This window comes from Truncatella angustata, assembly GCF_020726525.1.
Source record: "Truncatella angustata strain MPI-SDFR-AT-0073 chromosome Unknown BKA67scaffold_5, whole genome shotgun sequence".
NCBI classification, from domain to species: Eukaryota; Fungi; Ascomycota; class Sordariomycetes; order Amphisphaeriales; family Sporocadaceae; genus Truncatella; species Truncatella angustata.
In genome coordinates this window covers 144,662-172,165 of record NW_025763385.1, presented here as the reverse complement: position 1 = coordinate 172,165, position 27,504 = coordinate 144,662, and the positions used below count along the sequence as shown (strand labels likewise).

At 49.9% G+C, this 27,504-nt stretch overlaps 6 protein-coding genes across 6 annotated transcripts; 2 read left to right on the top strand and 4 right to left on the bottom strand.

Annotated features, from left to right (window-relative positions):
- Positions 1-363: 363 nt before the first annotated feature.
- BKA67DRAFT_518557 (ATP dependent RNA helicase) lies at positions 364-5,000 on the bottom strand (the record flags this gene model as incomplete). Its single annotated transcript, XM_046098017.1, has 4 exons — positions 364-576; positions 628-703; positions 755-3,421; positions 3,472-5,000. The coding sequence occupies 4 exons, from the start codon at positions 4,998-5,000 to the stop codon at positions 364-366; spliced, it is 4,485 nt and encodes a 1,494-aa protein (XP_045956806.1).
- A 586-nt stretch (positions 5,001-5,586) lies between these two features.
- BKA67DRAFT_566829 (armadillo-type protein) lies at positions 5,587-14,333 on the top strand. Its single transcript, XM_046102928.1, has 3 exons — positions 5,587-6,189; positions 6,259-13,589; positions 13,655-14,333. Exons 1-3 carry the CDS (start codon positions 6,042-6,044, stop codon positions 14,189-14,191), a joined length of 8,016 nt encoding a protein of 2,671 aa, XP_045956805.1. The 5' UTR covers positions 5,587-6,041; the 3' UTR covers positions 14,192-14,333.
- Positions 14,334-16,393: 2,060 nt separating this feature from the next.
- BKA67DRAFT_536264 (uncharacterized protein) lies at positions 16,394-17,113 on the bottom strand (the record flags this gene model as incomplete). Its single annotated transcript, XM_046100133.1, has 1 exon — positions 16,394-17,113. One exon carries the CDS (start codon positions 17,111-17,113, stop codon positions 16,394-16,396), a length of 720 nt encoding a protein of 239 aa, XP_045956804.1.
- An 875-nt stretch (positions 17,114-17,988) lies between these two features.
- On the bottom strand, positions 17,989-20,719 carry BKA67DRAFT_566827 (serine carboxypeptidase S28). Its single transcript, XM_046102927.1, has 8 exons — positions 19,994-20,719; positions 19,822-19,939; positions 19,614-19,768; positions 19,505-19,561; positions 19,343-19,435; positions 18,942-19,290; positions 18,711-18,876; positions 17,989-18,634 (listed from the first exon to the last, which is right to left on the bottom strand). Exons 1-8 carry the CDS (start codon positions 20,246-20,248, stop codon positions 18,217-18,219), a joined length of 1,611 nt encoding a protein of 536 aa, XP_045956803.1. The 5' UTR covers positions 20,249-20,719; the 3' UTR covers positions 17,989-18,216.
- A 3,215-nt stretch (positions 20,720-23,934) lies between these two features.
- On the bottom strand, positions 23,935-25,399 carry BKA67DRAFT_566820 (short-chain dehydrogenase). The gene has a single exon (XM_046102926.1). The coding sequence runs from the start codon at positions 24,972-24,974 to the stop codon at positions 24,000-24,002; it is 975 nt and encodes a 324-aa protein (XP_045956802.1). The 5' UTR covers positions 24,975-25,399; the 3' UTR covers positions 23,935-23,999.
- A 1,202-nt stretch (positions 25,400-26,601) lies between these two features.
- BKA67DRAFT_536261 (SGNH hydrolase-type esterase domain-containing protein) lies at positions 26,602-27,407 on the top strand (the record flags this gene model as incomplete). The annotated part of the gene is made up of 2 exons (XM_046100132.1): positions 26,602-26,991; positions 27,054-27,407. 2 exons carry the CDS (start codon positions 26,602-26,604, stop codon positions 27,405-27,407), a joined length of 744 nt encoding a protein of 247 aa, XP_045956801.1.
- Between the last annotated feature and the right edge of the window lie 97 nt (positions 27,408-27,504).

The following is a 27,504-nucleotide window of genomic DNA, read 5'->3' as shown; positions in this document are numbered from 1 at the left end:
AGCCACAGAGTCTGAACTGATTTCAATGCCTAAGAACAGTCATCGATAGCTTTTCCATGTCGTTTTTATTCCTTGAGTGGACGCGCAACACCAGGTACAAACCAAAGTGCTAACGGAGAGTGTCACCCAACTGTTGGCTATATCTACATGTCTATAGTGGTTCCAGCAATATCTATCTGGCTCAGCGACGGGGGATCTTGTTTAGCTTAGATCAAGACTCCATGAAAGCCCAAAGCCCCGCTGACGTATGCAAGCAGCTCAACAAATTTGCTTTTCTGAGCGTCGTTTCTTTTATCCCGACCCCAAGTATCAAATCCATCCCATGTCTGAATATGTGCGTGGCACCGTCCTGTCCACTCCGAATTAAGACTTCCCCAAATCCTGGCTGAAAATGCGCTGCCAGACGTCCAACCACTTCTCCTGTTGGGGCGTCAGGAGCTTGCCGGGCATCTTGAAAGACCGCGTAAGGATATCACGAAGCCGCGAGCGCAAGACCTTGATCACAAGCATGACCTTCCAGTCCGGCACGCTGAAACGAGCACGGTTACCATCGAGAATGATGACGCCAGAGTACATCTGTTATTTTAATTAATGACTAGAAAAAGGAATTGGAACTAGCAAACTTACATCAATTCGCACATCGCCGCAAAGAAGTGCGATGGCAAAGTTTTCAACAGCATTCGTCTCGTGGGCATTTAGAAACCTAGAATCGTTAGCAAACGCCAGGGTTACCACAGTCGAATGGTGCACTCACTGCTTTGATTGCATGATGTTGTAGTAAGACAGCCACTTCAGTTCCATATGGCCCTTGTTGACACTTGACGGGTGCAGGCTGATGCTTTGATTGTTGCTGACGTTGCGCCAGCCTTTATTCTCACGCATGAGCAACTTCGGATAGAAGCTCCAGGAGATGACAGAAGCAGATACCAGATCGTTGTCGCTATTGATGTTGACGCGCTGTGGCAAGTCAAAAAACAGGCGACGTCTGCTAGCATATCGCATTCTGTTCAAAGCTCGTCGTTCGTCCTCGGTCAGTTTCAAGAAGCTGGAGTCAACGAGCGACACCACAAGCTGACCTTTGAGGTCTTCGATGTTGGAAAGTGTCTGAGAGGACAAGAAGTTCTTTTTGCAAAATGCAAAATCATGCGATTGGTCTTGGCATACTTTCTTCCATGCAATGTATGCGTTGTATACGGTAAGTAAATCTGAATCCGCACGCCTGAAGGCTTTTCGCGCTTGATCGGCTTGAGCACGCTGGCCGAAAGGGGCAGAGAAAGGCGATTTGGATGAGAGAATGGCTGCACACGTAATCGCCATATCAAGACACTTGAAGATTGTGCCTTGGAGAATGAGCTTGCCTAGGAAAACATCGAGAGGTACGCGTGCAAGCTGAGCACCAAGTGGTGTTAGCTCTTCCGTGACCGTTAATGCACGCACGTCTATAAGAGCGTCAATGGCACGACGGATGTTCTTAGCTGATGGAGCATCCAGTGCCTCAGCCAAAGTTTCCTCGATACCACCCATCTTGCAAACCTTGACACGCATGGCCAAGTCTTGCAAAGATAGTCGTAGCATTTCGGGTGTCTGTTGATCGCTCATGAGTTTGTCGTGGCGATATTTCGTAAACAGGTGGAAGCACAGGCCTTCCTGTACACGACCAGCTCGACCACGACGCTGCTTGGCATTTGCCTTGGAGATAAAGGTGTCGATGAGACGGGACAGCTGCCGCTTCTCATCGAATCTTGACTCCCGATGCTTGCCAGTGTCGATGACGCAAGTGACGTCAGGAATGGTAATACCAGTCTCGGCAATATTGGTTGCCAGAACGATCTTTCTGACCCCAGGAGGGGGTTCCAGGAATGCCCGCTCCTGGTCTTCCGTAGCAATCGTGGAGTGAAGAGGATATATTTCCCAATCTCGCTGGAAGAATGGTTCCCCTAGCAAGGCGTCATTGAGTGCACGGATCTCGGCAATACCAGGGAGGAAGACCAATGTGGCCCTGCTGTAGTTTATCAACTCTGGATGAACAGCAATCTGTCCAATCAGCTGCGTGATGAGCTCAAAGTCGATCTGATATTCATCGATCATTGATAATGCAACTCGGGTTCGCGGCGAGTATTGGCGCAGGTCTTTGGCCGCATCAACATTCGAGTTGCGATCCGAGTCGCTGTCTGCGGGATCCTCGCCCAAGTCTGTGATCCTTTGATTCGGATTGCTCTGTTCTGGCGCGTATCCAGTAAGCTCCAGGGCATCCTCCAAGTACCTAACCTGGACAGGAAACGTGCGGCCTGGAACATTGAGCACAGGTGCCCCGCCCATATACTTGGAGAACTTTTCTGCATCGACAGTGGCAGACATGAGAACTACTTTGAGATCTTTGCGGCGATTGAGAAGCTTCTTGAGCACAATCAGGAGGAAGTCGGACTCGATTGAGCGCTCGTGGACCTCATCCAACACCAAGTGGGTGATTTCACCGAGATCGTTGGAGCCTTCGAGCATTCTCATGACGATACCAGTAGTGGCGTATACTAGTCTCGTCTCTCTAGATGTATTGGCTTCCAAACGGATGGAGTAGCCGACTAGCGACCGTGGCGTTCCAACATCGCCTCTGCCTTCACCAAGCTCTTCGCTAACGCGGCGTGCCAGAGATATGGCAGATATACGTCGCGGCTCGGTACAGTATATTTTGCATGGAAGACCTCTCGATAATTGATGTTCCAGAAGGAATGAAGGCACTTGAGTACTCTTACCACATCCTGTTTCACCACAGATGATAACGACCTGGTTTTGGTCGACGGCATCAAGAACCTGTTCCCGGAAAGCCCACATTGGCAGCTGCATGCGAAACTGCAACATGTTGTAGAACCTGGGGGAGTTGATCTTGTCCGCCCAGATTCTCTGATAGTACTCGGGACTAATAGAGTGACCATGCGCTCTGTCCGAGTTTGCCTGATCCCCGTTACCATTACCGTTACGGTTGGCTCCGCGGCCCTTAAATGCACTCTGAAGAACAATGCCTTCCTCCTCCTCCTGATCGAGCCTTTGTCGGACTTGGCTGCGTAACGACTTGATGCTAGTGCGGTCTTGAGCGTCGGTTTGGCTCTTCTTGGCTTCGGCCAGCTCAGTCCACAAGTCCTTCCACACAGGTGGCAGTCTCAAGTAGACCTTTTCTTCCTTAGTTGAGGAGCCAAAGATGGCGAAGAGGGCAACAGTCGCTACATAAGCTTCTGATTGTTTGGAGTCAGGGGTTGCCACTGTGGACATCTGGAAACAAAACTGCTTTGGATACATGATGGCGTCAACATTGGCTATGTCCGGAGAAGTGACCTCTTGAGGTTTGGACCACGAAATGATGGCCATGTGTTGGTTGGCGAATCGAGCTTCGGAAACAACTCTGTAAGCAATTTTGACGCCAGAGTCTCTGTGCCAAGTGTCAGTGTCGTTGAATCCGAGCTGCCTTGAGGGTCTCACCTTGATCTACACGCTTCTTCTAGGGCTCTCATCGGGGTGACGCCTGTCCATTTGGTCCCAAAATCACGAATGAATATCTTGGAGCCGTCTGCATTGTTAATCACACTCGACGTCTTGCCAGTCTTGGGATCGGTCTCCTCCATTGGCAGGCTTGCGAATAAGTCAGATAGAGCCGCATCTTCATCTGAATTGTCTTGTTGCAAAATCTCTTGGGCCATTTTCTGTGCCTCTTTTGTAATTTCATCATCTGAACTATCTTCTGGTGGTGATGCCGCGGCCTCCTGCAGTCGGTCGACCTGTTCGGTTTTCTGCTGTCTCGTGGCGGCAAACTCTTGCTCCAGGATGATCCTATCCGACTGCCATTGATAATCTGCCAAAGGCTTGTCAAATAGTGGATCCTGTTCAATTCGATCAATTTTGGCAATCAGTTTGGCTTCTTTCAGTTCGTCTTCCGATGATAATGGCTCCTCATTCATGGAATCGGGCCCGTTGGCAGCAGCCGCCTTCTTGGTAGACCGCGTCTTCTTGGTGGCCTGCCTGGGGCGCTGTATGTGAAAGAGCTTGGTCTTGGTATCGAGGTATACCGGAATCAGATCGTCAGGTTCGATGTCACTGTCACATGTGACGGTCATTTTCTTTCTGGGTGACGGTTCCCGTGATGACTTTGACTTCAAGCCCTTCTTGGACTTCGCAGGCCCGTTCCCGGTTCCGTTGGGGTCGAGGAAACGAGGAGTCGTGGCGCCTGATGGCAGAGGGCTATCTTGGGGGGTTTCATTCAGTCCAATGAGTGTCTTGCTCCTCTGCTCGTAGTCGGGCAGTTCATCTTTGGCACACTCCCTCGCCAACCAATCAAGGGCCTCTTCCAAGCCCCAGATGCTGTCCTTGGCAGTCGTTGCTATGCTAGGCGCAATGTCCAAGACATATTGCAAGACGGACTTGACTCTCCCATCGGGGAAACCGGCAGGTGCAAGAGTCTGCTGCAGCGTCCACAGTTTGACGGTCAAGTCTTCTTCGGGCAGCAATTTTCCAGGACTGGTGGAATCTGCGGCCAAGGAAGACGAGGCAAAGCGGGTTTCGGCCTTGATGAGATCCAATATCTGGTCCATCAACTCTGAGGGGAGCCATTTCCGGGTGTTGATGGGTTCGGCCTGACCGCGGAGCAGACGTCGATCGGTTTCGAGTCTAGACTTTTGGCGTTGAGCGTCCCTCTTGACCTTTTGTGCATGCTTCTCCACCAGAATTTGTAGTTCTGACTCCTCGAGCTGTTTCTCAAACTCCTCAGGACTCAGTTCCTCCTTTCTGGGGGCATTGGTCGGGGAATCGGTAGCCGCGGTTGCAGCAGCAGCGGCGGGACCTACAGCTTTCGCATCGGTGGCTGACGCTGGCTTGCCGGTGGGCTTCAGTGAAGGCGCAACGGTGTCGTCGGTAGTTTCAACTCGAGCGACAACCTTGGCAGCCACTGAGGTGGTGGCAAAACCCCTCGCTGGGTTGCCAGCGGGCTTTGTCTTCTTCTTCTTGGCTCCCGCCATGCGCACTGTCAGGAGGGACCCGACGGAATCGGAAGGAAATGGGGGAGGTCAAGGTGAGGTGAGGTGGAGGTCGAAGAGGTAAGGGTATCGAGGGCCCTGGACGGATGGCTGAAAGACGGTGTTTGTGTGTGAAGGGCGCGGGCAATGACGGAGGGGGGAAATGAGATTGTAGCGACAAAACAAAAGAATTGGAAGCTAGACTAGATCATGCCAGCAAATAGCAAGAAACGAGATAGGTCGTTGGACGTGAAGATTGTTGGTGTCCTCAGTCTTTCAATAGACGTCCAAGGGTGAGTGATGTGTGCACAGGTGTGCCATTGTCGTCTATGTGTGTGTGTATGTATGTATCATGTATGTCTGTGGTGGCCGGCTGAGTTAGTCAGTATGAGCGAGTAGTGTCAATCAAGGGCAACAAATCGCCGAACTTCTTTTGGAGTTTTGGAGGGGTCTTGACAGGGGTCATGGAGGGGCAGCTGTCCGCTGACATCACTGGCTGCTCAGTCTCCAGCGCCATCCCCCCACCTACAGATCCCGTATTCTCTCAGTTCACATTCACATTTACAGTCCTCGTCCCCCCAGTCCGAGCTCTGCCCAGGGCCCCCCTCCCCAAAGTTGTGCCTCGATTGCACATTGAGTCATTCCCGAAAGACAAAAAAAAAAGAGCGGCAGAATGTTCCAACAATACACCGCCTACCGAAAGAGCTTCGCCGGGCTGAAGAACCTCAACTTCATGGAGCTCCCCCCACATAACGCAGAACCTCATGATCCACAATAGTAAAACAAGTCAAGCCCGTCCCATTTCATCTCATTCATTCGGAAAGACGGTCGCATGTCACGGCGCTGGGTTGGTTTAGTGAGGATTTCACGTTCAAGATTCAAAGTTCGCCTTTCTGTGTGCTCCAGCACTTTCCTATATTCTATAGCATATGCTATGTGAAGCTTTGCATGCTTCTTCGCATTCCCTCGCCATTATTTGTCTTTTCCCCCCATGTTATGTTCAAGTTGTCTTTTCCTGGCAACTAACTTGACAAACCGCCCAAAATGACAATGACGGATGTGGGCGCAAACACAAACGGTGCCGCCCAAACCACCATTGACTTGACTGCCGCCAAAGCCGATCTCAGCTCCTCTTCCACCAGTCGCAGGGTTGCCCAATTGAAGTCGCTCAGCGACAAGATCAATGGCAAATGTAAGCATGCCGCTCAGCATGGCAGAAAACAATTACATAGCAAGGCGCTAATTCCCCGTACCTCCGTAGCTGTTGACCAATCTTCCATACCCAAGCTCTCCAAGCTTCTGTTCGATACTCACCCTTTATATAACGACCGACCTTCGCGACGTGCGGTAGAGACATGTATCGCCTCGATATTCACCACCACTAGCGACCCCAAGTTGCTCACGCCCTTCGTTACTGCCCTGCGCCAGGAATCCCAGAAGCCGGCCATCGCCCCCAACAACGCTTTCGTGCTGGTCGAGTGGTGCTGCTTGCTGTTCAAGAGCCTCGCCGGAACTCCCCTGTTCGACCAGTTCAGCGTAGACATCATCAACGCCAATGCTGCTGCCCTCGAGAGGTGCTTTCAGCCGCCCACAAGACTCTCCGTGGCTCATTCTGCTCTTGTTATCACCCGACGAGGACTAAGAGCCGCCTTCTGGCACAAGGAGTTCAGACCCAAGGCTGTGCAGGATACCATTCAAGCCCTCACTGCCAAGGCAGCCCAGCCCACCGCTCGAAATGCTGTCATGCTCGGCGTTGTCGCCGGAGTCTGCTCTCGCCATGACCAAGCAAAGACCCTCTTCGAAACCAAAAAGACGGAATACTTCACTTTCCTGACAAGGGAAATCATTGGCTCCAAAACTGCGCTACCGACCCATATTGCCGACGGCTTAGGCGACTTCTTCTCCGACTTCGTCACATCCGAGGACTTGACCAAGGACGTTATTCCGCCTATTGAGAAGGGTTTACTACGAGCACCCGAAGTCGTACTCAATATTGTCCCGGCCATCATCAAACCTCTATCTAACGGCATCGACCTCGCAGCTGTCCTCGCCGGCAATCTCATAAAGCCCTTTCTTTCCAACGCCAAGTCCAGCAACCCCGCAATTCGACAGAGCGTCCTCGATGTCTTCAAGGTTGTCGCTATCAAAAGCCACGACACCACAAGCCTCGAAAAGGTTGCCGACGAGATTATTGGGCCACTCAAATCTGGCAAGCTTCCATCCGCCGACCACCGTGTTGTCCATTCCGAGATGCTTGTCAGTCTTCCCTTGTCAGGCTCCATCGCTCAGAAGATAATCACTGCTCTGCCGCCTACTGCTGCCAAGGAAGGTAACGAAGCAGCCCTACTCGCAGAGGTCGCCGCCATCAGCAAGGCAGTCTCCTATGAGTTGCAACAGGACAGAGAATTGCCAAAGCCCCTGTTGGACGCTTATGCTAAAGGTCTTGCTGACAAGAAGATCAACGCCCGTCGGATATGGATCCTCAAGACTGGCGATGTCTTGTCAACATTCAGCTCGCAGCCTCTGCCTGCCAGTGTTGTCAAGTTTGCGGAAGCAGTCGTCACGCCCTTGTCTGATTCGTGGGCCGAAGTCCTCAAGAACCCACCCGCTGCAGTCCAGAGCAATTTGATCACGGGTGCTTATGTGTTTACCACTTTGGCATACCAGAACTTTGCCAACATCGACAACGCTGGAGTCAAGGCTGCCCTCAAGAAGGCTGCCGTCTCCAAGGAAACTCTCGTATATGAGCCCAAGCCTTCTTTCCTCTTGAACCACCGTGTCTATGGCCGTCTAACTGTAGAAGACGATCTGAGGTGGTTCTTATGTGCCCTGACTGCTTCTGTGGCTGGTCTCGAAACTGCAGCACCAGAAGTCCGGTCCGCGTGGTCGCAAGCATTCATTTATCTCGCCTCGTCACCAACCGTACCACCACAGATCAGAAAAGAGGCATCTGGCACGATATCAAAGTTATATGCCAAGTCCCCTACGGTCATCGCTGAGGCCGTCATTGCTGGCCTTTGGCAGTGGATTGAGTCAACCGAGACTGCTGACAAGGAAAGTATAGCTTCGGCAGCAAAGTTCGACAAGACGCACCTACACGTTGCGACTCGATCAATTTGCCTCAACAAGGAAGATCTGACACGGATGGGGTCTGAACCAGATGTCGAGTCCCTGGAGAAGCAAATGTGCTCGCTGCTTGTTCTGCTACGAGATGATCTTATTCCTAGATGCAGCTGGATCGACACCGTCTTACGCGTTGGTCTGGATCCTGCGAGTCTCGCTTTAAGGCATGAACAGGATCTATTAGGAGAGATCATCAAGAGAACAAGCTTTGGGCAAGTCACGTCGATAAAGACAGCGGCGTGCAAAGCAGCCGCCGACCTTGCCTTTGTGGCACCAGAAGTGATGACACCGAAGGTTATTGAAATGCTTCGCCGAGACTTGGACCCGACGGATTTGCAAGATGTAGGACCTGTCGAAGCAGCAATTTTCCGCACTCCTGAGGGCACTGCCTTCATCGACGTTCTTGCGAAGAGCAATCAAGCTCTGCCAAACAAGAACACCAAGGATTATGACACACTTAAGTGGGAAGAAGAGCTTCGAGCTCAACTAGCTGCGAAGAAGGGTACACAGAAGAAACTGACAGCGGACGAACAGGCCAAGGTCAATGCGCAGCTCAAGAAAGAGTCAGAGATCCGAAAGTCCATCCAGCAGATAGAGGCGCGATTGCTTCGTGGTGTCGGAATTGTCCATGGCTTAATCACTGGACCCCCGACTGAAGCCAATTTATGGATGGGTCCTTCGGTCAATGCATTGCTCAAGGCTATGGAAGCTGGTGCTTGTCAGATCACCGGTGATGACGCACCGTCTGCATACCTTGCCTGCGCAGAAAAAGTCACTACCCGTCTTGGTTCCGTCAGGCCGTTTATTGGTGTCGCTACCCTCCGCGCTTTGGGTATCACGGGTCTTCCGGACAACCTGGTTGAGGAGGGTCTTGAGGAACTTGTGACAAGAGTGCTCTACAAGCTTCGCTTTGCAGGAGAACAGCGGCCGTTTGATGCTATCTCACTTGTCTACATCTTGTCTCTTCTCTTCCTCGTCCTTCAAAAAGGGGGGTTTGCGTCAGCAGCAGATGAGAGAGATGCTCAAGTAGTCCTAGCTATTGAGATCCTATCTTTCCATACGGCGGTTTGCTCTGACGAGTCTGTCCCACGATCAGATCTGATCTCGATATTGACAAGCTCCATGCAGCAATACAGCCTGCATTACAAGGTCATCAAGGACTGCTTCCACGACTTGATCCGCTGTGTAGCGCCAAACATCACACTAGCAGAAACTGCAGTCTTAGTAAGAGGAGCGATCGTGCCCGAAGCATCCGTCAGGGAAACAGTTCTGCAGGTCATTAGTGCCGAAGTCGATCTCAGTGAACTCGAATTCTCGGAGGAGATTTGGCTGGCATATCACGATGACGTTGAAGAAAATGCAGAAATTGGCAAAGAAATCTGGGAGGAAAGCGAGTTCAAGCTTTCGAAGGATGTTCCTTTCAAAATGCTTCCTTACCTCGAAAGTCAAGACTCGCAACTTCGTGGGGCTGCGGCGCGATCACTCGCAGATGCCTGCAAAGCCTATCCCGCGACCACGGATGATGTTCTGGCAAAACTTCAAGCTTCATACGTGGATTTCGCTAAGCCACGCAAGCCGGAGCTAGACCGTTACGGAATGCCTCTTAAAAATGACCTCAAGGATCCTTGGGAAGCCCGACATGGTATTGCTGCAGCATTCAAGCACATCGCTGTTCATCTAGAGAACGGCCAGCTGGATGATTTCTTGAGATTCCTCATCGAGAAGGGACCGTTAGGCGACAAGGATCCCAACGTGCGCAGCGAGATGATCCACGCGGCAATTACTGCCATCGATCTGCATGGCCGAGCTCTCGTTGACGAGCTGATGAAGATGTTCGAGACAACCCTAGAGGCTCCGGACAAAGGCTCGGAAGCTGGTGATCGGGTCAATGAAGCTGTCATCGTCATCTATGGTGCTCTTGCGAGGCACTTGAAGCCTGGAGATGCGAAAATTCCTGTCGTAATTGAGAGACTATTGGCGACCCTAAGCACTCCCTCTGAAACGGTTCAATATGCCGTGGCCGAGTGTTTACCATCGCTTGTCCGTACATGCGGTGACAAGTCATCCAAGTATTTCGAGCGAGTCATGGATACCCTACTGAACTCCAAGAAATACGCCGAAAAGCGTGGCGCTGCGTACGGCTTAGCTGGTCTTGTGCTTGGAAGAGGTGTCGTAATCTTCCGGGAATACCGCATCTTGATCACGCTGAAGACCGCCACGGAGAACAAGAAAGAGCCCCAGCAACGTGAGGGTGCATTCCTGGCATTTGAGTTGTTGCCGTCAATGCTTGGTCGCCTCTTTGAGCCATACATTATTCAGATTGTCCCTCAACTGCTGACAGGCTTTGGCGATACCAATGCAGACATCAGAGATGCATGTCTCGCCGCCTCCAAGGCCTGTTTCGGAAAGCTCAGCTCTTATGGTGTCAAGCAGATCCTACCCACATTGTTATACGGACTCGACGATGATCAATGGCGAAGCAAGAAGGGAGCATGTGAACTGCTGGGTGCAATGGCCTACCTAGATCCCCAGCAACTAGCTCAGAGTTTGCCTGACATCATCCCGCCGTTGACCGCCGTCCTCAACGACAGTCATAAGGAAGTTAGATCCGCTGCAAACAAGAGTTTGAAGCGCTTTGGTGATGTCATTACTAATCCAGAGATCAAGAGTATCTCCGATATTATCCTTAAGGCCCTCAGCGACGCAACAAAGTACACCGACGATGCTTTGGATGCTCTCATCAAAGTTCAGTTCGTACACTACCTCGATGCTCCTTCGTTGGCATTAGTCACGAGAATCCTTCAACGTGGTCTCGGCGACAGATCCAATACCAAGAGGAAGGCCGCTCAAGTCATTGGCAGTTTGGCACATCTTACGGACAGAAAGGATCTCATCGCTCATTTGCCCGTCCTCGTCTCTGGCCTCAAGCTCGCCGCAGTCGATCCTGTGCCAACAACTCGTGCTACTGCTTCACGCGCTTTGGGATCTCTGGTGGAGAAGCTTGGCGAAGATGCTCTGCCAGATCTCATTCCAGGTCTTATGCAGACACTCAAGTCGGATACTGGCGCTGGAGATCGTCTCGGTTCCGCACAAGCTTTGTCCGAGGTCTTGGCCGGTCTGGGCACGACCAGACTGGAGGAGACTTTGCCCACCATTTTGCAAAACGTCGAAAGTTCAAAGTCTGCCGTCAGAGAAGGTTTCATGTCCTTGTTCATCTTCTTGCCCGTTTGTTTCGGCAACAGTTTCGTCAACTACCTTGGCAAGATTATCCCTCCAATTTTGGCCGGTCTTGCCGACGATGTCGAATCCATTCGTGAGACCGCACTGCGTGCTGGTCGTTTACTGGTCAAGAACTTCTCCGCCCGAGCTATTGATCTGTTGCTACCTGAACTTGAAAGGGGTTTGGCAGACGACAGCTACAGAATTCGTCTCAGCTCTGTGGAACTGGTGGGTGATCTGCTGTTCAATCTCACCGGTATCACTGGTAAAGAAGATGCAGAGATCGAGGAGGAACAAGTCAAAGAAGCAGGAGCATCGCTACGCGAAGTTCTCGGAGAAGAGAAGCGCAACAAGGTGCTTTCGGCATTATACATCTGTCGCTGTGATACGTCTGGCGCTGTACGTGCTGCAGCTATTGCTGTTTGGAAAGCTCTGGTCGCGTCGCCGCGAACACTCAAGGAGCTTACGCCAACGCTTACTCAACTCATCATCCGCCGCCTGGGTAGCTCCAACATGGAGCATAAGGTTATCGCCAGTAACGCATTGGGTGAAATGATCAGAAAGGCTGGCGACGGTGTTCTCTCCACCTTGTTGCCAACTCTGGAGGAGGGCCTGCAGACCTCTATGGATGTTGATGCCCGCCAAGGTATCTGCTTGGCATTGAAGGAACTGATTTCATCTGCTTCTGACGAAGCCTTAGAAGACCACGAAAAGGTTCTCATTTCCGTTGTACGCACTGCGCTTACAGACTCGGACGAGGACGTCAGAGAGGCCGCAGCCGAAGCCTTCGACTCGCTGCAGCAGATCATTGGCAAGCGCGCAGTTGATCAAGTCATGCCATTCCTACTCAACCTTCTGCGGTCCGAGGCCGATGCAGAGAATGCCTTATCTGCACTTCTGACGCTTCTTACAGAGACTACACGTTCAAACGTCATTCTTCCCAATCTTATCCCTACCCTTATTGCGCCTCCCATATCAGCTTTCAACGCAAAGGCTCTGGCCTCGTTGTCAAAGGTTGCCGGTGCGGCTATGAACCGTCGCTTGCCCAACATCATCAACTCTCTCATGGATAATATTGTCAAATGCCAGGATGAGAGCCTCCACGCCGATCTTGAGGCATCCTTCGACACCGTGATCTTGTCAATTGACGAATACGATGGTTTGAATGCAGTCATAAATGTTCTGCTGCAGCTTGTCAAACACGAGGATCACCGCAAGCGAGCCAATACCGCGTACCGAATGGCGACCTTCTTTGAGCAGTCTACTGTCGACTACTCGCGGTACAACCAGGATATTGTCCGATCTTTGCTGATTTCGTTTGATGACAGAGACAAGGAGGTAATCAAAGCTGCCTGGACAGCACTCAGCGCATTCACGAAGAAACTTAAGAAGGAAGAAATGGAGGCCCTTGTGCCCTCTACACGCCAAACTCTTCTCCATGCTGGTGTCGCTGGCCGTAACCTTCCTGGCTTCGAGTTGCCAAAGGGTATCAATGCCATTCTACCGATCTTCCTGCAAGGTCTTATGAACGGTACCCCAGATCAACGGACATCTGCTGCCCTAGCTATATCTGATATCGTCGACCGCACAAGCGAAGAGTCTCTCAGGCCTTTCGTCACCCAAATCACTGGTCCATTAATTCGTGTGGTATCCGGAGGCTCTACCGACGTCAAAGCCGCCATCTTGTTGACACTCAACAACCTCTTGGAAAAGATGCCAACAGCCCTGAAGCCTTTCTTACCTCAACTTCAGCGTACATTTGCCCGGGCCTTGGCAGATACCACGAGCGAAATGCTTCGCTCTCGTGCCGCAAAGGCGCTTGGTACTCTTATTAAGTTCACGCCGCGTGTTGATCCTCTCATTGCTGAGCTTGTTACGGGTTCCAAGACGACTGATCCAGGTGTCAAGAACGCCATGTTGAAGGCTTTGTACGAAGTCATCAGCAAAGCAGGCGGCAACATGGGTGAGAGCTCACGTACAGCTGTTTTGGGTCTCATCGACACGGAAACCGACGAAATGGACTCTGCAATGACCATTACAAATGCCAAGCTGCTCAGTGCTCTTGTCAAGAACGTTCCCGAAGAGGTTGCCACGAACCTACTCAAGAACCGTGTTATCACCACACATTTCACCACCTCTTCCGTTCTAGCACTAAACGCCGTTCTGGTGGAGTCTAAAGAGGTTCTACTTGAGAGTTCTCTGGCAGAAGAGCTGCCCGATGTTCTCTGCCAGGGCATGTCCAACAAGAACGTGAGTCATTATACCTGATGTTCTTATTATATACTCAAAGACTTGCAAACTAACTAACGTCATAGCTCTTCGTCGCGGACAACACCATCTTGGCAACGGGCAAATACTTGTTATCCACAACACCAACATTTGAACAGACCAAACCTATCTTCTCAACTCTCGCCTCGATTATTGCCCCCGGAAACCCTGGAGATAGCCGCCGGTTGGCTCTCGTCGTAGTGCGCACCGTATGCCGTAAGAACATGGAACTTGTTCGTCCCCACCTACCGCTGCTCGCAGGACCAATATTTGCGTCTGTCCGTGATCCAGTCATTCCCGTCAAATTTGCAGCAGAGGCAGCATTCATTGAGCTCTTCGACGTTGTTGAAGAGGAAGGAAAGGTATTCGAGAAGTTTGTGCAAAGCCCCACAGGCCAGGAGTTGCCCCCCAACACGAGAAGGAGTATGGGTGACTATTTCAAGAGAGTTGCATTGAGACTAGGTGCCCAAGCTAGGGAACGCAGAGATGTGGAAGGTCTTAGCAACGACGAGGCTGAGGATGAGAGGGAGGTTTGGAGTGTTGGACAAGTTGAGACTGGAGGTGGCGTCTTCAGCCAAGACTAAAGTCTTTTCTAGGAAAACAGAACAGCTTGCTTCAAGCTACGGGTAACGAAAACTGCATATGTGATATCATTATGCAAGGTATTACGCATTTCATGGTAGATAAAAATAACGATTGCATTTAAACGATAATTCGTATACCCACACCCAAAAGATTTTTGAGATTTCCTGCTGTGCGGTCATTTGAAGTATACGACTTACCCAAAATAACAGCCCCTCATCGTAACACCTTGGAAGGCAGGGCCACTTGAACATCTTCGAGACGTTGAACTTGTTCGATAGTCTGGCCCTCCAACTTGACTTGGAATATCATGTTGGTATGGGCGATAACCCCCCCTACACCCAAGTCGTCATCCTCCGCTTGGTACTCTGCCCGAGAGCAGTCTTGGCGCCTGACGGATCCTGTAACAGGCATGGCATAAGAGCCCACTGAACAATGCCACACTAGCTCCGCAGTGATAGTGGGTGAAAAGGGCTGTGGGATGCTACTTGCTCCAATGCTTGGCCCCGAAGGCGGGCGAACGCGAACCATGTATTTTCGATATTAATGGTGATGGTGCAAATCACAATCATGGGAAGCAACTTCACACCTTGGTCGGCTGTTCAGCCAGACCTGGTCCCTTGAGAAGTGTGCATCGTACTGAGCGGAGGGTTCCCTGGCCGACATGTTATGATATAAAAGCTGTCCGGATTGCTACGGGTATGTATATGCACTCCAGCCAGCCGATAGCGGCAATCAAGGAGGGGCTTCACGTCAAGTGCTAAAGGCCACTGATCACGGACTTGGGTAAAATAAAGCATCTAGGCTTTTCTGAGTGGAGCAGTCTAGCTAGTCAAAACCAGGCCCAATCTGTGGTTGACCTAGCAAAACATCACCCTGAACTCAGGGTTATGGCCGGCTCCTCGACAAGATCCTGAAGGGGAACGCCGTTGGCAGCCCTTTCCATGTTTGTCCCAACACCTGCGATTTGAAAGACCGTTCCTGGATTCTTCCTCTGCTACCTCTCTCGAAACAGCGGCATCTTCGTTGACTGTGCTGTCCATGATATCTACCTGTTGCTATGATACCTTGGCAATCCTACGCTTAGAGTATGCTGGGCCGTCGACACCCTTCAACACGACACAAAGCTCAAGGATCTCTCTGATGTCGCTAACGCTGTCGGTATGGTGGAGCAAGATGGCCCAACTTCTACTGTTCTCGCACCCGAGCCCATGGCCATGATACCTGTACCGAGATTACCGGTACAGAGAGCAAGGTGATGGTCAACGTGATGCCGAAAACCAACGATGTCGTGCTGGCCGGTAGGCTCGGCATAAGGAACAGGGTCCAAACCAGAGTACTAGCAATGTTTCGAGATTGCGTTTGCATCAAAGGCGAATGATTTCGTGGAGAGTATTGTCAAGGACAAGCCGGTACCACTTCCCTCGGAGTCGGGCATCTAGTTGATGCAGATCGGCAAGGCTCTCCCGGATGCCCTCCTCAGCGGTGATGTATAACGTTTCAAACAAAAATGGAGAGCGACTGTGAGGGGCGGACGGGCTATTATGATATACATACTAAGAACAATAGACGTCCATTTCCTGTCCATGAATGGTCGTTTGACATGTAGTAGTGAGCCTCCGATTATTTACGCAAAACCCCAGTGCCTTATGCCAAGTAGGATGCTGCAGAAACACCCATCCGGTTCAACTCTTCAGGTAGTTAGCAACGCTTGTTCGATCGTGAATACTGATTTCGAACGAAGTCGGTAAAACATTATACCCGCAACTTTGTGCATATGCTTTGCCCGGCTCAACCGGTCACTGTATGGTACGGAGCATGACCCAGTGGTATTGGTGACGCCGCTCCACGTAATCAGTGGTCCCCCCCCCCCCACTCGTCGCTGCTGGATCTAAAAGGTCGCCGATGTTACTTCAGATATATCGTGCTTGCTTGTGTCGATTTGAGTCCCTTGGCTCGATTAAACTAGGCTGCTTCGGAGACGTTCCTTTGCGTAGATCCTTCGATTAAAATCATGCCAAATAGTGTTCCGCCATCAGGTGTGGACCCAGGCACTGAATGCATATCGCAAATCTGCCTGACCTCTGGCCTCTGATCCCTCCCACAGTCATGAACGACGAGAAAGACAACAGCGTTGATCTTCTGAAACAAAGTAAAAACATGCAGGATGATGGCTCTAGATCCTGCTCGCATCGCCCCTATCATCAACCGCCACGATCCAGCCTCTCGTCTGCTTCCTTCATGGCTTTCACATGAAACTTCCGATGTTCAACCATAAGATCGTCTGCCTGATCTAAGCGTTCATCCGCCTCTTCCATGGCTTTAACATGGAACTTTCGATGTTCGACCATAAGGTCATCTGCCTGATTTAAGCGCTCATCTGCTTCTTTCATGGCTATTTCGTGAAATTTTCGATGCTCTACTAAGCTCTCCTCAGCGGCTGCTAGTCTCTCGTCGGCTTCCTTCATCGCTCGGGTATGGAACTTGCGATGCTCGACCATACTTATATCAGTCGCGGCCAACCTTTCGTCTGCCTCCTTCATTGCTTGCGCGTGAAATTTCCTGTGCTCCTTGATGCTATCCTCGGCAGCCGCCAGCCTCTCGTCGGCCTCGCGCATGGCCTCTTCGTGGAATACGCGATGCTTGACCATGCTGTCATCGGCTGCATCGAGTCTTTCATCGGCCTCCTTCATGGCCTGGGCGTGCCAGATGCGGTGCTGCTTAATCTTGTCTTCAGCTGCTGCGAGACGTTCATCAGCCTCCTTCATGGCGTCCGAGTGGAACTTCCGGTGCGCCTCCATGCTTTTGTCGGCTTCCGACATCCTGGTCTCGTGGAATTCTTCGAGCCATTTTAGTCTCGCATCGTTTTCCTTCTGCTCCCAATCGTATGGGCTAACGCTGTTGGGTGGCATGACTTTAGCCATTTCGTGTAGACGCCGCCTGAATGCTAAATGAGAGGACGGTTGTCTATCTGTCACGTCGCAGATTTCTTTTCGTGCAAAAATCGGTCACATATGGGAACAATAATGCCGACTGTAAGCAAATGCGCGGGCTCTCAGAGATTCATAGGCAGGTTGAATCGGATTTTGCATACGTCAGTTTCCAAGTTTCCTAGCATGACGTCACCCACTTGTTCACGCCACAAACTCCTGACTTTGACAAGATCTCTAGATAACGTTTGTACTTTCTCAAAGAACGAAACGCTCTCGAGTTCAATTTATCTGCCATAATATTTGTATATCACCTATCGAGCACTTTTACTCATTTCGGTATTCATCTGATAATCTCCGCTAGGTTAGTGCTTGACGCAGACACCCGCTACATTAGGGTGGGCGATCAATTACTTGGTGTCAGCAGCGCTATACCCCTTCGATCATGAACGTCGTGCAATTTGGCTTTTGTGGGACGCTGATAAATGAAGTGGCTTGCATCGTTGTACTTAGCATCTGAATTATGTACATTGGCTATATCTTGAAACAAGGTCGGGTAATTGTGGGTTCGATTTCTTCCGCGGTGGCAGCCTGGGTATGATCACGCTCTTAGATTTGCATATTTCTGGTCGGGTTAGATGTCAAACTCGGGATCAGTGACTGTCTAACCTTAGTAAGTCCATTGCGATGCACGCTGGCATGAATGCGGGCTGATCGAGATGTGTGGAAATTGAACATATGGTATTTGCTTGGAAATTGCTTGCTTACTTGAAATACTATGGAAAGAGAAAAATAATGATGTCTACGACTTATATGATTGTGATCACAACTAAAGCAAAGCGGAAAACTAGCCATAACTCATTACAAGCCACCGTTCATAAGCCATACTTTGGTCAAACACGCTGCAACACTTCAATATTCCCATCAAACTCTTAATCATGTTCATTCGTTCGACTGCAATCGTCTCACTACAGTCTCTACACCTATCAATTGATGTCTTTGTGTATGCCAAATACCTTGCCAGTCTTGAATTAACAGTACTAATAATTGCTTCTATTATTAAATCCTTTGCTATCATTTCCACCAGCAACGACACACTATGCCGCCGCAGGATACTCACCAACCCACTCCTCAAACTGGCTGATCGCAGCTGCCTGCGCAGCCGCTACAGATGGGTGGACGGAGTTCTTTTGAAGCAGATCGTTACAGTGTCTAGCCCCTTCCATTATAATGGCAGGAGTCTCTGATGTTCCGTTGAATGGACCGCCAGGCCTGAACTCGGAAGCTACTGAAGCGGACCGCCATGGGTCGGCCTCTCCATTCACGTATAGGAGCCGCGGGAGGTCGGTATTGTACCAGCCTTTTGTTCGCCTGTTCACGGAATCCGCAGTGAGGCCTCTGTTGCTCCCATAAGTATTGCGCCCTTCACGAGGGAAATAGAGACCGCATTGACGATCATAGTATTCCGGGGTTGCTAGGCGCGTCATCACCGTGGGAACATTGCTCGGTGCACCGCTAATAGTCCAAGGCTATCAGTATATCGCAATCCTATCTCTGCATGTCCAAGCACAAGTGGGGAGAGATCACTCACGTTTGCCAATAAAATAGCGGTTCGTTACACGTCATCCAAACCCAAGTTCGGCCGTTTGGGCTGTCGACTGACCAATCATGGAAGATTTGCATGGAGGTGTTGTATGAATCCCAGCACTGCACATTGTAATCGCCAGACCAGTCATCATAGCCATAGGAGGCGCAATCTAAAGCTGGAGTCAGCACGCTCCACCCAATTTTCGGGCCCGTTCTGTAGTTGATGTAAACTTACAACCAGGAATATATTCTGTTCTGTACCAAGCAGCAAAGTTTGGCAAGGCTTTGTTCAATCCAACTCCTCTGGCGCTATAGTTGGTGTAATTACCGGTGTTGTTCGGGATGACGCCCTCGATTGCGTCGCACATCTGATAGAAGGAAGAGTAACCGGAGTAGAACTGAATGCTCTGCCATGCCCAAATTGGGGACGATATGGCGACAGCGGCGTCGTCGTCATGGGCAACGTCTTCAAGCAAGAACATTGCCTTGAGAGCAATCTTTTCTTCTTCCGTGCCTTTAGTGAAGACAGTATCTATATGATCGACAATGGCTTCATAATCCAGACTACAGTTCTTTGGCATACCCTGCAATCAATTATTAAGATATGGTCAGCCTTGTCGTTTACGGGGTACCTACCTGTTGAATCGGTTGGAAGTACTGCCAATAGTCGTAGATGACCTCTACCGGGCCACTAGTTGAATGGTACGCCCAAAAGGTTCCGGGAGACAACTGCATGAATTATGAGTGCATGCCTCGGTTTGGAATCACGTGCTTTATAAGGAATGATATGTATCTTACCTCTTCGATCCATGCAGCCAGGGCCCCGGAATATGAGCCACCTACCCAAATCCATGGCTAAGGACGTCAACAAGTGCCACAAGCAATGCACCGATTATTGTGGACTTACCGCTTGATCAGCGCTGCTGGTGTTAGCTGTATCGAATGGCAAGGGTGCATTCTGCGCGAAATTGACAAAGTCGTTGACAGACTGCTCAAGTGTAAGATGTTGTAAACACGTCGTAGTCTGATTTGTGCATGGGCTGGAACTCCCCCAGTAACGATCTGACCACTTTATTAGTCACTTTTCATCCAGGTGAAGGATGAAGGTAACGCACGCTCAACCATGATGACAGCTCCACCAACTGCAGCCGCAATCATGCCACTAAGGGTACGCTCCGTCAAGTATCCAGTATAGCCCGCAGCTGGAGCTTCGCCCGGTGTGAAGACAATCACCTGCTAAGAGTCAGCCCAAGCACATTCTCACGCCCACCAGGGTATCTGACGTACGGGAGAACCAGGCCCTTTCCAGTTTGTCGCGTTAAACCAGTATGAAGTAGAAAACGACCCTTTGGACGGGTGCGCGTGGTCAATCGGCTGCTCAAAGGTGCCGTTGCCCACAAGCGTTACGGCAGAATCCAGCAAGGTAGCCTCCTCTGCTTCGGTGAGGGTCATCGGTGGCACCTGTCCTGTGGGTGGAAAGACACCGTGGACTCCGCCGAGCCACAGAGCCGTACAGGCCACTGCACGGAGAACCGACTTCATGCTGGCGATCAATCGTTTCCTCTGCAAATCAAGTGGAAGTGATGACTAGTCCTCGAGCCCAGAAACACAACGACCCGTTCTACGTCAGTAGACCCTTTATACGAACGTCCCTTGCTCCTATAAATGCCGCTCTTCGTCATAATGTGCAGTAGCCATTTTGAATCAGACCTCTAGTCTGATCACATCCTTACGGCTACTGGGATGCGAGTAGGCTTGTGGATGCGGTGCTCCCATGCTCCCATGCTCCCATGCTGGCGATGAGATAACAAAAACACCAAGTGACAAATTTGAGCTGAGGCTAATTGGTGGAGTTGGCTGTCCGCCAGACATACTCTTGAGAGAGCCACGAAGTGGTTGACCATCGCTTTGCCAAGTTAGGAAGGTGTCGTGCATAAATAAGTTCGTGCGCGATGAACCCCACTGTCAATGTTGCAGATCATTGCAGGTACTTTGGCCAGGGTCAAGATAGCATCAACCAGTAATAGAAGGGTCTGCCAAACTATATTGCGGTTGTGAGCGGGTTTTGCGGCTGCGGAAAGCTCCCATGCTGCATAACCGAAGCCATCCGTATCGAGGCTGCAAGTGAAAACTATGTGAGTACACAGTAGACCGCCACTAGCCTCGTGGTTTAATGGCAGAATGACACAAGAATATGACACAACGATTGGCGGTTTCTTCTGAGGTATGAGAGATATACTGCACCTAGTTTTCTCGTATTTGATTGAACGCTGTGATGCGGACAACATGAGGCTCGGGTCAACTTCGACACTTGGGGATGAAAATCTATGCAATGGTATTGCGGGTAACACAAAACATAACAAGCCTAATCATTTTTTGATGACGGCATGATCTCGTAAGACATAAAGATTACCTCGTTACAGACAGGACACTTGCTCACTTCTTAGGGAAAACATATACCGCAAGCCACAGGGTCAACTATTATACTGACCAGTTCACAAGCTATTATATCCTCCCCTAACAACATATAACGGCGCTGGAAACCATGGCATTGGATCGGCACAAAACCAATATTGATTACAGCACACAATTACGCAGAGAAAGCTCTGTATATCGAACATTTGGTTCCTCTTCACAAGTTAAACATAGCAGCGATCCTCTGGGTAAGTAGGCGATTGGAATATGTACGATCTTGTTACACTTGGGCGGAGCAAGGCTTGAGTTTGGTCAATGGTTAATTACCGACAGGGCTGGCGGCAGACGAGCGATGATCAAGGAGAACAAGTAACAAGACCACTCGCATGTGTCTAATGTCTTATGGTTGCTAATGCAAAAGCACCTAGATCAAGCAGGAGGCAAGCACTCTAGGAGAGGCATCTAGCAGCGACGACCATATGGGAAATTCTGGTACGTGGACGATGCCCAGAGCTCATAGCTTGGGGCCATTAAAAGGGCTGCATCATCTTCCTCAGTGTTGGTGGTAAGCGACGTACCACGGCACGTTGAGGACGGAAGGACGTGACCTGGCAATGAGCACTCCCAGTAGCTGTGTAGCACTGATGCAGATCACCGCACCTCTATGATAACAATGTAGCAGACACGTCAGGATACCACTTATTACAGCACTAACCAAGACGGCTCAGAGAGGACAGGAGCCTCATCAACACAAACAAGCATTGGCTGAATCGTGAAAAGCATCAAGAAACGCGGCGAGCCAGCTAGATTTGTGACGACCTAACCTTAGGTTAGAAGCGTGCGGGGAAATCTCAGAAGGTCTACCGGCTATTGTTAGCTGCATGTGCTCAAAATGTTAGCGCTGTGGAGAACGAATTAGGGCCACTATGTGCTGTTGCTCATTGCTCGCAACCACTAAAGCATTCGAGATAACATCCACTCATCAAACGTGAAATAAGATAGACGATGGTCTCCTGAGAGCTTCTTTTGCTATTGGATCACATCTGCCAAATCATGTTTTCCGAAATACTCTCTAGCACCTACAGGCAATACAAAGATGACACAAGCGCGTTCACTACGTGGCTAGGACGAGCCGCCGAGGCTTGTGGTTATAATCCGAAGGTCAACAAAGTGCCCGAGACTGCTCCAGCTGTGAAGGCACTTCCTGATGCTTCCAGCCCGTTGCACCAGCGCAGGGACTCAAGGGCAAGGCAAGGAAATTAGCATAAGAAAAGTCTGCTGCAGCTCCTGAGCCACTTTCCTCAGCTGAGGGTCTCAAGACCCTCAAGTATGTGGTCAGTACCCAGGAACTGATAGCCTAGATAAGTGCAATTCACCAGTCGAAAAGTAACGTACCTTTACCATCGTCATTAAAATAAAATAAAAAGGTACTACAACGAGCTATAGAGGCTAGGCGGATATGTTTCGATTGGTATGAAAATGCCAAAACAAAGAAAAAAAAATACTGGTTTGTCTGAGAACGTCGGACACGTCATTTTATTGAGGTCTTGTAAGATGCCCTCGATAGACTAAGTTTAGAAGCTCCAATACAAAATTCAGTGGGCTCGGGTCGGTCGACATCTTCCAAGAACAAAGCGTTTGAATTTGCTTGAGTTCTCCTGACCCTCGTCCGTTAAGCAGTAAGGCTAACGTATAACAACAATCGATTTTCGCATCCCGAGTGTGAATGTCTATTTCACGCTAACACCTACGAAGGTTGCCCTAATCAGCAGACCGAAGCAGAGCCAACAAGACTTTCTTGATATCTTTGAGCTGGAAGCTGGACAGAACTTCGATGGATCTTGTGCCATTTTCTGCTTCTTTGAAAACTTGTATCGTATCCAGGCCGAGCTGAAATAATTATGGCAAGATTGTAATTCTGACAATATTAGCCTTATTGGGGCTACGATCATAACTCAAACGGCTGTGCATATGATACGCCGTGCTGAGAAACACATTTACTCTGTTGTTCTGCCAAATGGTTCTATGGAAACTATTACCAGCCTCTTGCCAACATGATGGTGGTTGTGAGTCCATAACCAAAGGCTTGAACCCTATGGATGGGTTTAGAGTCCACGTGTCACCCTTTGACGACTGCATCTTCCTGCCAGCCGCAAGTACCCTGATGAAATTCAGCTCGACTGCCTGTAAATTAATGGAGTCCAACGTTACCTGGCCGGCTCCGATCATGCCGTTAAAGATCAATACATGGACTCGCCGCACAAGGCAGATTTGTCTGAGCATTAAAAGTTGCAGCGCGACGACGAGACCTTGTCACAATTACTTCTCGGCCTTCAGCTTACAGATGAAGACCGTGGCTAAGCAGTCAATTTCTCTAGCTCTATAGCGCCAGTAACCTCAGCTACGGAGCTACAAAAAGCACTTTTAGGCATGACTTACTTCATTGTAATTTTCCATACATACTATGACAAGGCCAAGTCAAAAATGGCGGCCGCGTTTGCTGAGCAGACCCTGAAAATGGCATGCCTGGCGCACTGGAAGTCGTCAACGCTGACAGAGATGACATGCGGGAGGTCGCGAAGCAACACATCGAAAGCTGGGATACCCAATCCTTCGTAGTTTTGACAGACGGGAAATGAGTCGCCGTTAATTGTAGATAATTAATTGAGGAAGAGGATGTCATCGGCCTCAAAGCTGCTGTAGAGAAGCTTTCCGGCTTGGCCAAGAAGAGAACTCGTCCACAATAGCACACTCTATCATAACCAATGTGCACATATAGCTTCAATACTATGATTTGAATTTCAACTATTAATCTCCAAAATTATGTCATCTGCCCGGAGATACCAATACGACTCTCGATTCCATGTTACCGAATAAATCAATATTGGAACTTTTGCCCTAAAATGTCTTCACTCAACGTCCACAACTTGTCAGCCTTCTCATAATCAGTAGCAAAGTCCCATGCCTTTCCGATAGCGCCATTAGTCAAGTATGCTGGTGACCTTGCCGGAACCTCAGGATCAAGCACCGCGACAAGTGTTGTGGCCGAACCTTGAGTCAATGTCCTCCGTAGCGCTTCGGGGTCCGCCCAGTCCCAATCGCGACCAGTGTTCCTCTTCACAATAGTTCCGATGTCATTGAAGGCTGTACTCGCGTCGAGGTGATCGCCAAGCCCTGTCCCCGCGATCATCCCTGGGTGCAAGGCCGTTGCTGTGACACCACGGTCCTTAAGGCGCTTTGCCAGCGCCCATGCGAAAAGGATCTCGGCGGTCTTTGCTTGTCCGTAAGCTGTCCATGGGTCATATGTTTTTCCGTCAGAGAAATTCCAGTCGTCGAATCTAAACTCGCTGGACCTGTATCCCACGCTGGTGACGTTGGTAATCCTAGAGTTGTGCCCGGCAGCCAGGATGTTCGGTAGGAGTAGGTTTGTCAAAAGGAAATGGCCAAGGTAGTTAGCCGACAACTGGATCTCAACGCCATGCTTGTCAGTCTTGTACTCTTGAATCGCCATAATACCGGCGTTGTTGATGAGCACATCAATCTTGGGCGCGACGGCACGGATCTTCTCAGCGGCTTGCCGTACGGAGTCGCGGTCGGTTAGGTCGAGATGAACAAAGGTCGTCTTGATGGAGCTGTCAATAATTTGGATTTCCGATAGCACCGGCGCGACCTTTTCCTCGGTCCTCGAGGCAATGATGATGTGAGCAGGCTCTCGAAGGGCTAGAGACACAGCTGCGTGTCCTCCTAGAGATCCGTAGGCGGCACCTGTCAGAACGAAGGTCTTGCCTTTGACATGGTCTCCGAAAGCCGCAACGACCTCCTCGCTGGTGGTCTTGATGTTGAATGTAGGCATGATGTCTGATGATGAATGCGTGACTTTATATCTGATGGTGAATGCGTGACTTGATATGTCGAATATGAGCGTCGTGAGGATAGTTATTAACTGATGAGTTTCTGAGAAGACCTCTCATCTGAGAATCATCACGACTTAAATAGTGTTCGATAACTTGCGTGTCTGTCTCCCTCTCACCGCAATACGTAGAATGATGTCGGTTTTAAGCAGAGCAATCATTAAGTCCATTGCAAGAGAGTAGAGACTGTGTCCAGATCTCTCTTTAGTGAGTACTTCCTAACCCAAAATTTCAGAAACATATGACTTGGAGGAATTAAGTCCGTGATTTTTAATCAAATGCAGGGCAGCACTTTTGCTTCATCTAAGCCTGACCGTCTCTCGTATGCCGTGTACAACATGACAAGTTATCTCGTGATTGGCCCAATATCTTATTGATGAGTGGACCATGGAAGCTTGCAGGTTCGTAAGTTCGCAACAGGTTTTGATTGGTTCAAAAAGAGTGAGTGGACCATGGAAGCTTGCAGGTTCGCAAGTTCGCAACAGGTTTTGATTGGTTCAAAAAGAGTAGTGTGGTCGCGCTTGAGGCGCCGGTGTATTTGTAAGATGCGGCGCAGAATCGCGCCACATTTTTGGACGCCATGGATAAATCCTGCCATGATGGCTTAACGCCGCGACACTTCAATTTATTTATAGTCCCAAAAATGTATATTATTAGTCCCCGATTCAAAAAAGAAAAAAAGATTCTCCCCAGAGTCATACTTTAAAGGGTATGTGAGTGTTATGCCACGCGCTTGAGAACAATGCTATATTGTAAAGAGCACACAACCCGCACAGGCTCCACGTAACGAAAGCGTCAATTTCACTACCAATTAGGACGTTAAATTCCTCACCCACTACTCCATAGACATTTTCGCGAAATCACCTGAACTCCGATGTGGCTCCTAAGACACTCCTAATAAATTTGTACGCATGTGTTGCTACTAGAAAGTTGTCTCTCACTATACTCATTTGTGTGAAGTTGAGTCGGCTACCCAACAAACGAGTTACAGAGAGTAAGCAAGGCAGTTAATATCTTACAATATGTTCCGTTTCATCCAAACCTTCACAATCAATGCTTCATTCTCGAGATAGCGATCATGACGAACAGTCGCTAAACAGCTCTGGCATCCTTACTTGACTTCCAACGAGTCCGAAGCCATTTTACTTACCCCAGTTTATGGCGCCTCCCAACACTCTTGGCACCCGGTGGACTATATGTACTCGTGTTACATTCCGCTGACCCATACTATCCACCAATGAGCTGTTTGACTTGATTTGAAGCACCCGAGTGCAAATTTCTCCAGCAAGCCGGCCTCCTCCAGAGATCCGGGATTGAATACTTGATGGGTATGATAAGTCCATTGGACCGAGATGGTCCCATTTTCATTTTCAACAAAGTCTCTGGAAGAACTTCTCACACACGGGGTAATACTTGACAATGCCAATCGTCCGGTTTTCCGTGCTTAGTCCGAGTGATGCTCTATGCTATTTATAAATGGCTGGCGGGTTGTCTAGCTTAAAACACTCTTCGAAACCTGTACTCAGCTTATACTGAACTTACCCTTGTTCTGCTTCACATGCACGCACAATGAGGTACTTCGAGACTATCGCGTTGTTGGCGTCGCTCGGTTGCGTCCAAGCTGCAACAGTAGTGCGCGGTCCCAAAGATCCTTATTTCCTGCTCGTCGGAGACTCCACGACCGCGCCAAATGGCGGATGGGGAGATGCATTTTCCGATCTCGCCGAGAATGGCGCTGAAGCTGAGAACCGTGGCAAGAGTGGGTCGACCACTATATCTTGGAAGACCAATGGGAGATGGGATGACTTGTTAGAGACAGTCGCGAATGTCAAGGCAGATTACGAGCCCGTTGTCACCGTTCAATTCGGCCACAACGATCAGAAGTCGCTCACCCTCGACGAGTACCGAGCAAATTTGTTATCCATCGCTACCGACCTTAAAGAAGCCGGAGCAACTCCTGTAAGCATCACCACGACCTGACCCGCGATGCAATTACTTTCGGTCACTGACTAGTCTCACAGATCCTCGTCACACCTCTGACAAGACGTAACTGGGTCGATAATGAACTGCAGCAGGATTTCAAGGATTGGCGTGGTAAGGTGATCGCTGTCGCCAAGGAGGTCGGTGTCAAATACCTCGACTTGACGCTGGCCAGTACCAAATACGTGAAAGCTATCGGGGAGGAGGATTCTCAGTACTACAACTTGTCAGAGGGTGACGGCACTCATCTCAACGAGGCCGGCGGTATCATCTTTTCTCGTATAGTGGCTGACCTCCTGCTCCAGAAACGCTCTGACTTTGCAGGTTATCTGAGAGCTAACGAGGCATTGAGTGACAAGATTGGGGCAGGCAGATTCGCAACTGGCGATGAGTGAGCTTCTGGCCTTGATAAACTCTCCATATCAAGCACTTGAGTGAACTGTTCGCATAGTACGGGCGTGCCGTATACAGGAAGGGATCTGTGAACACAGG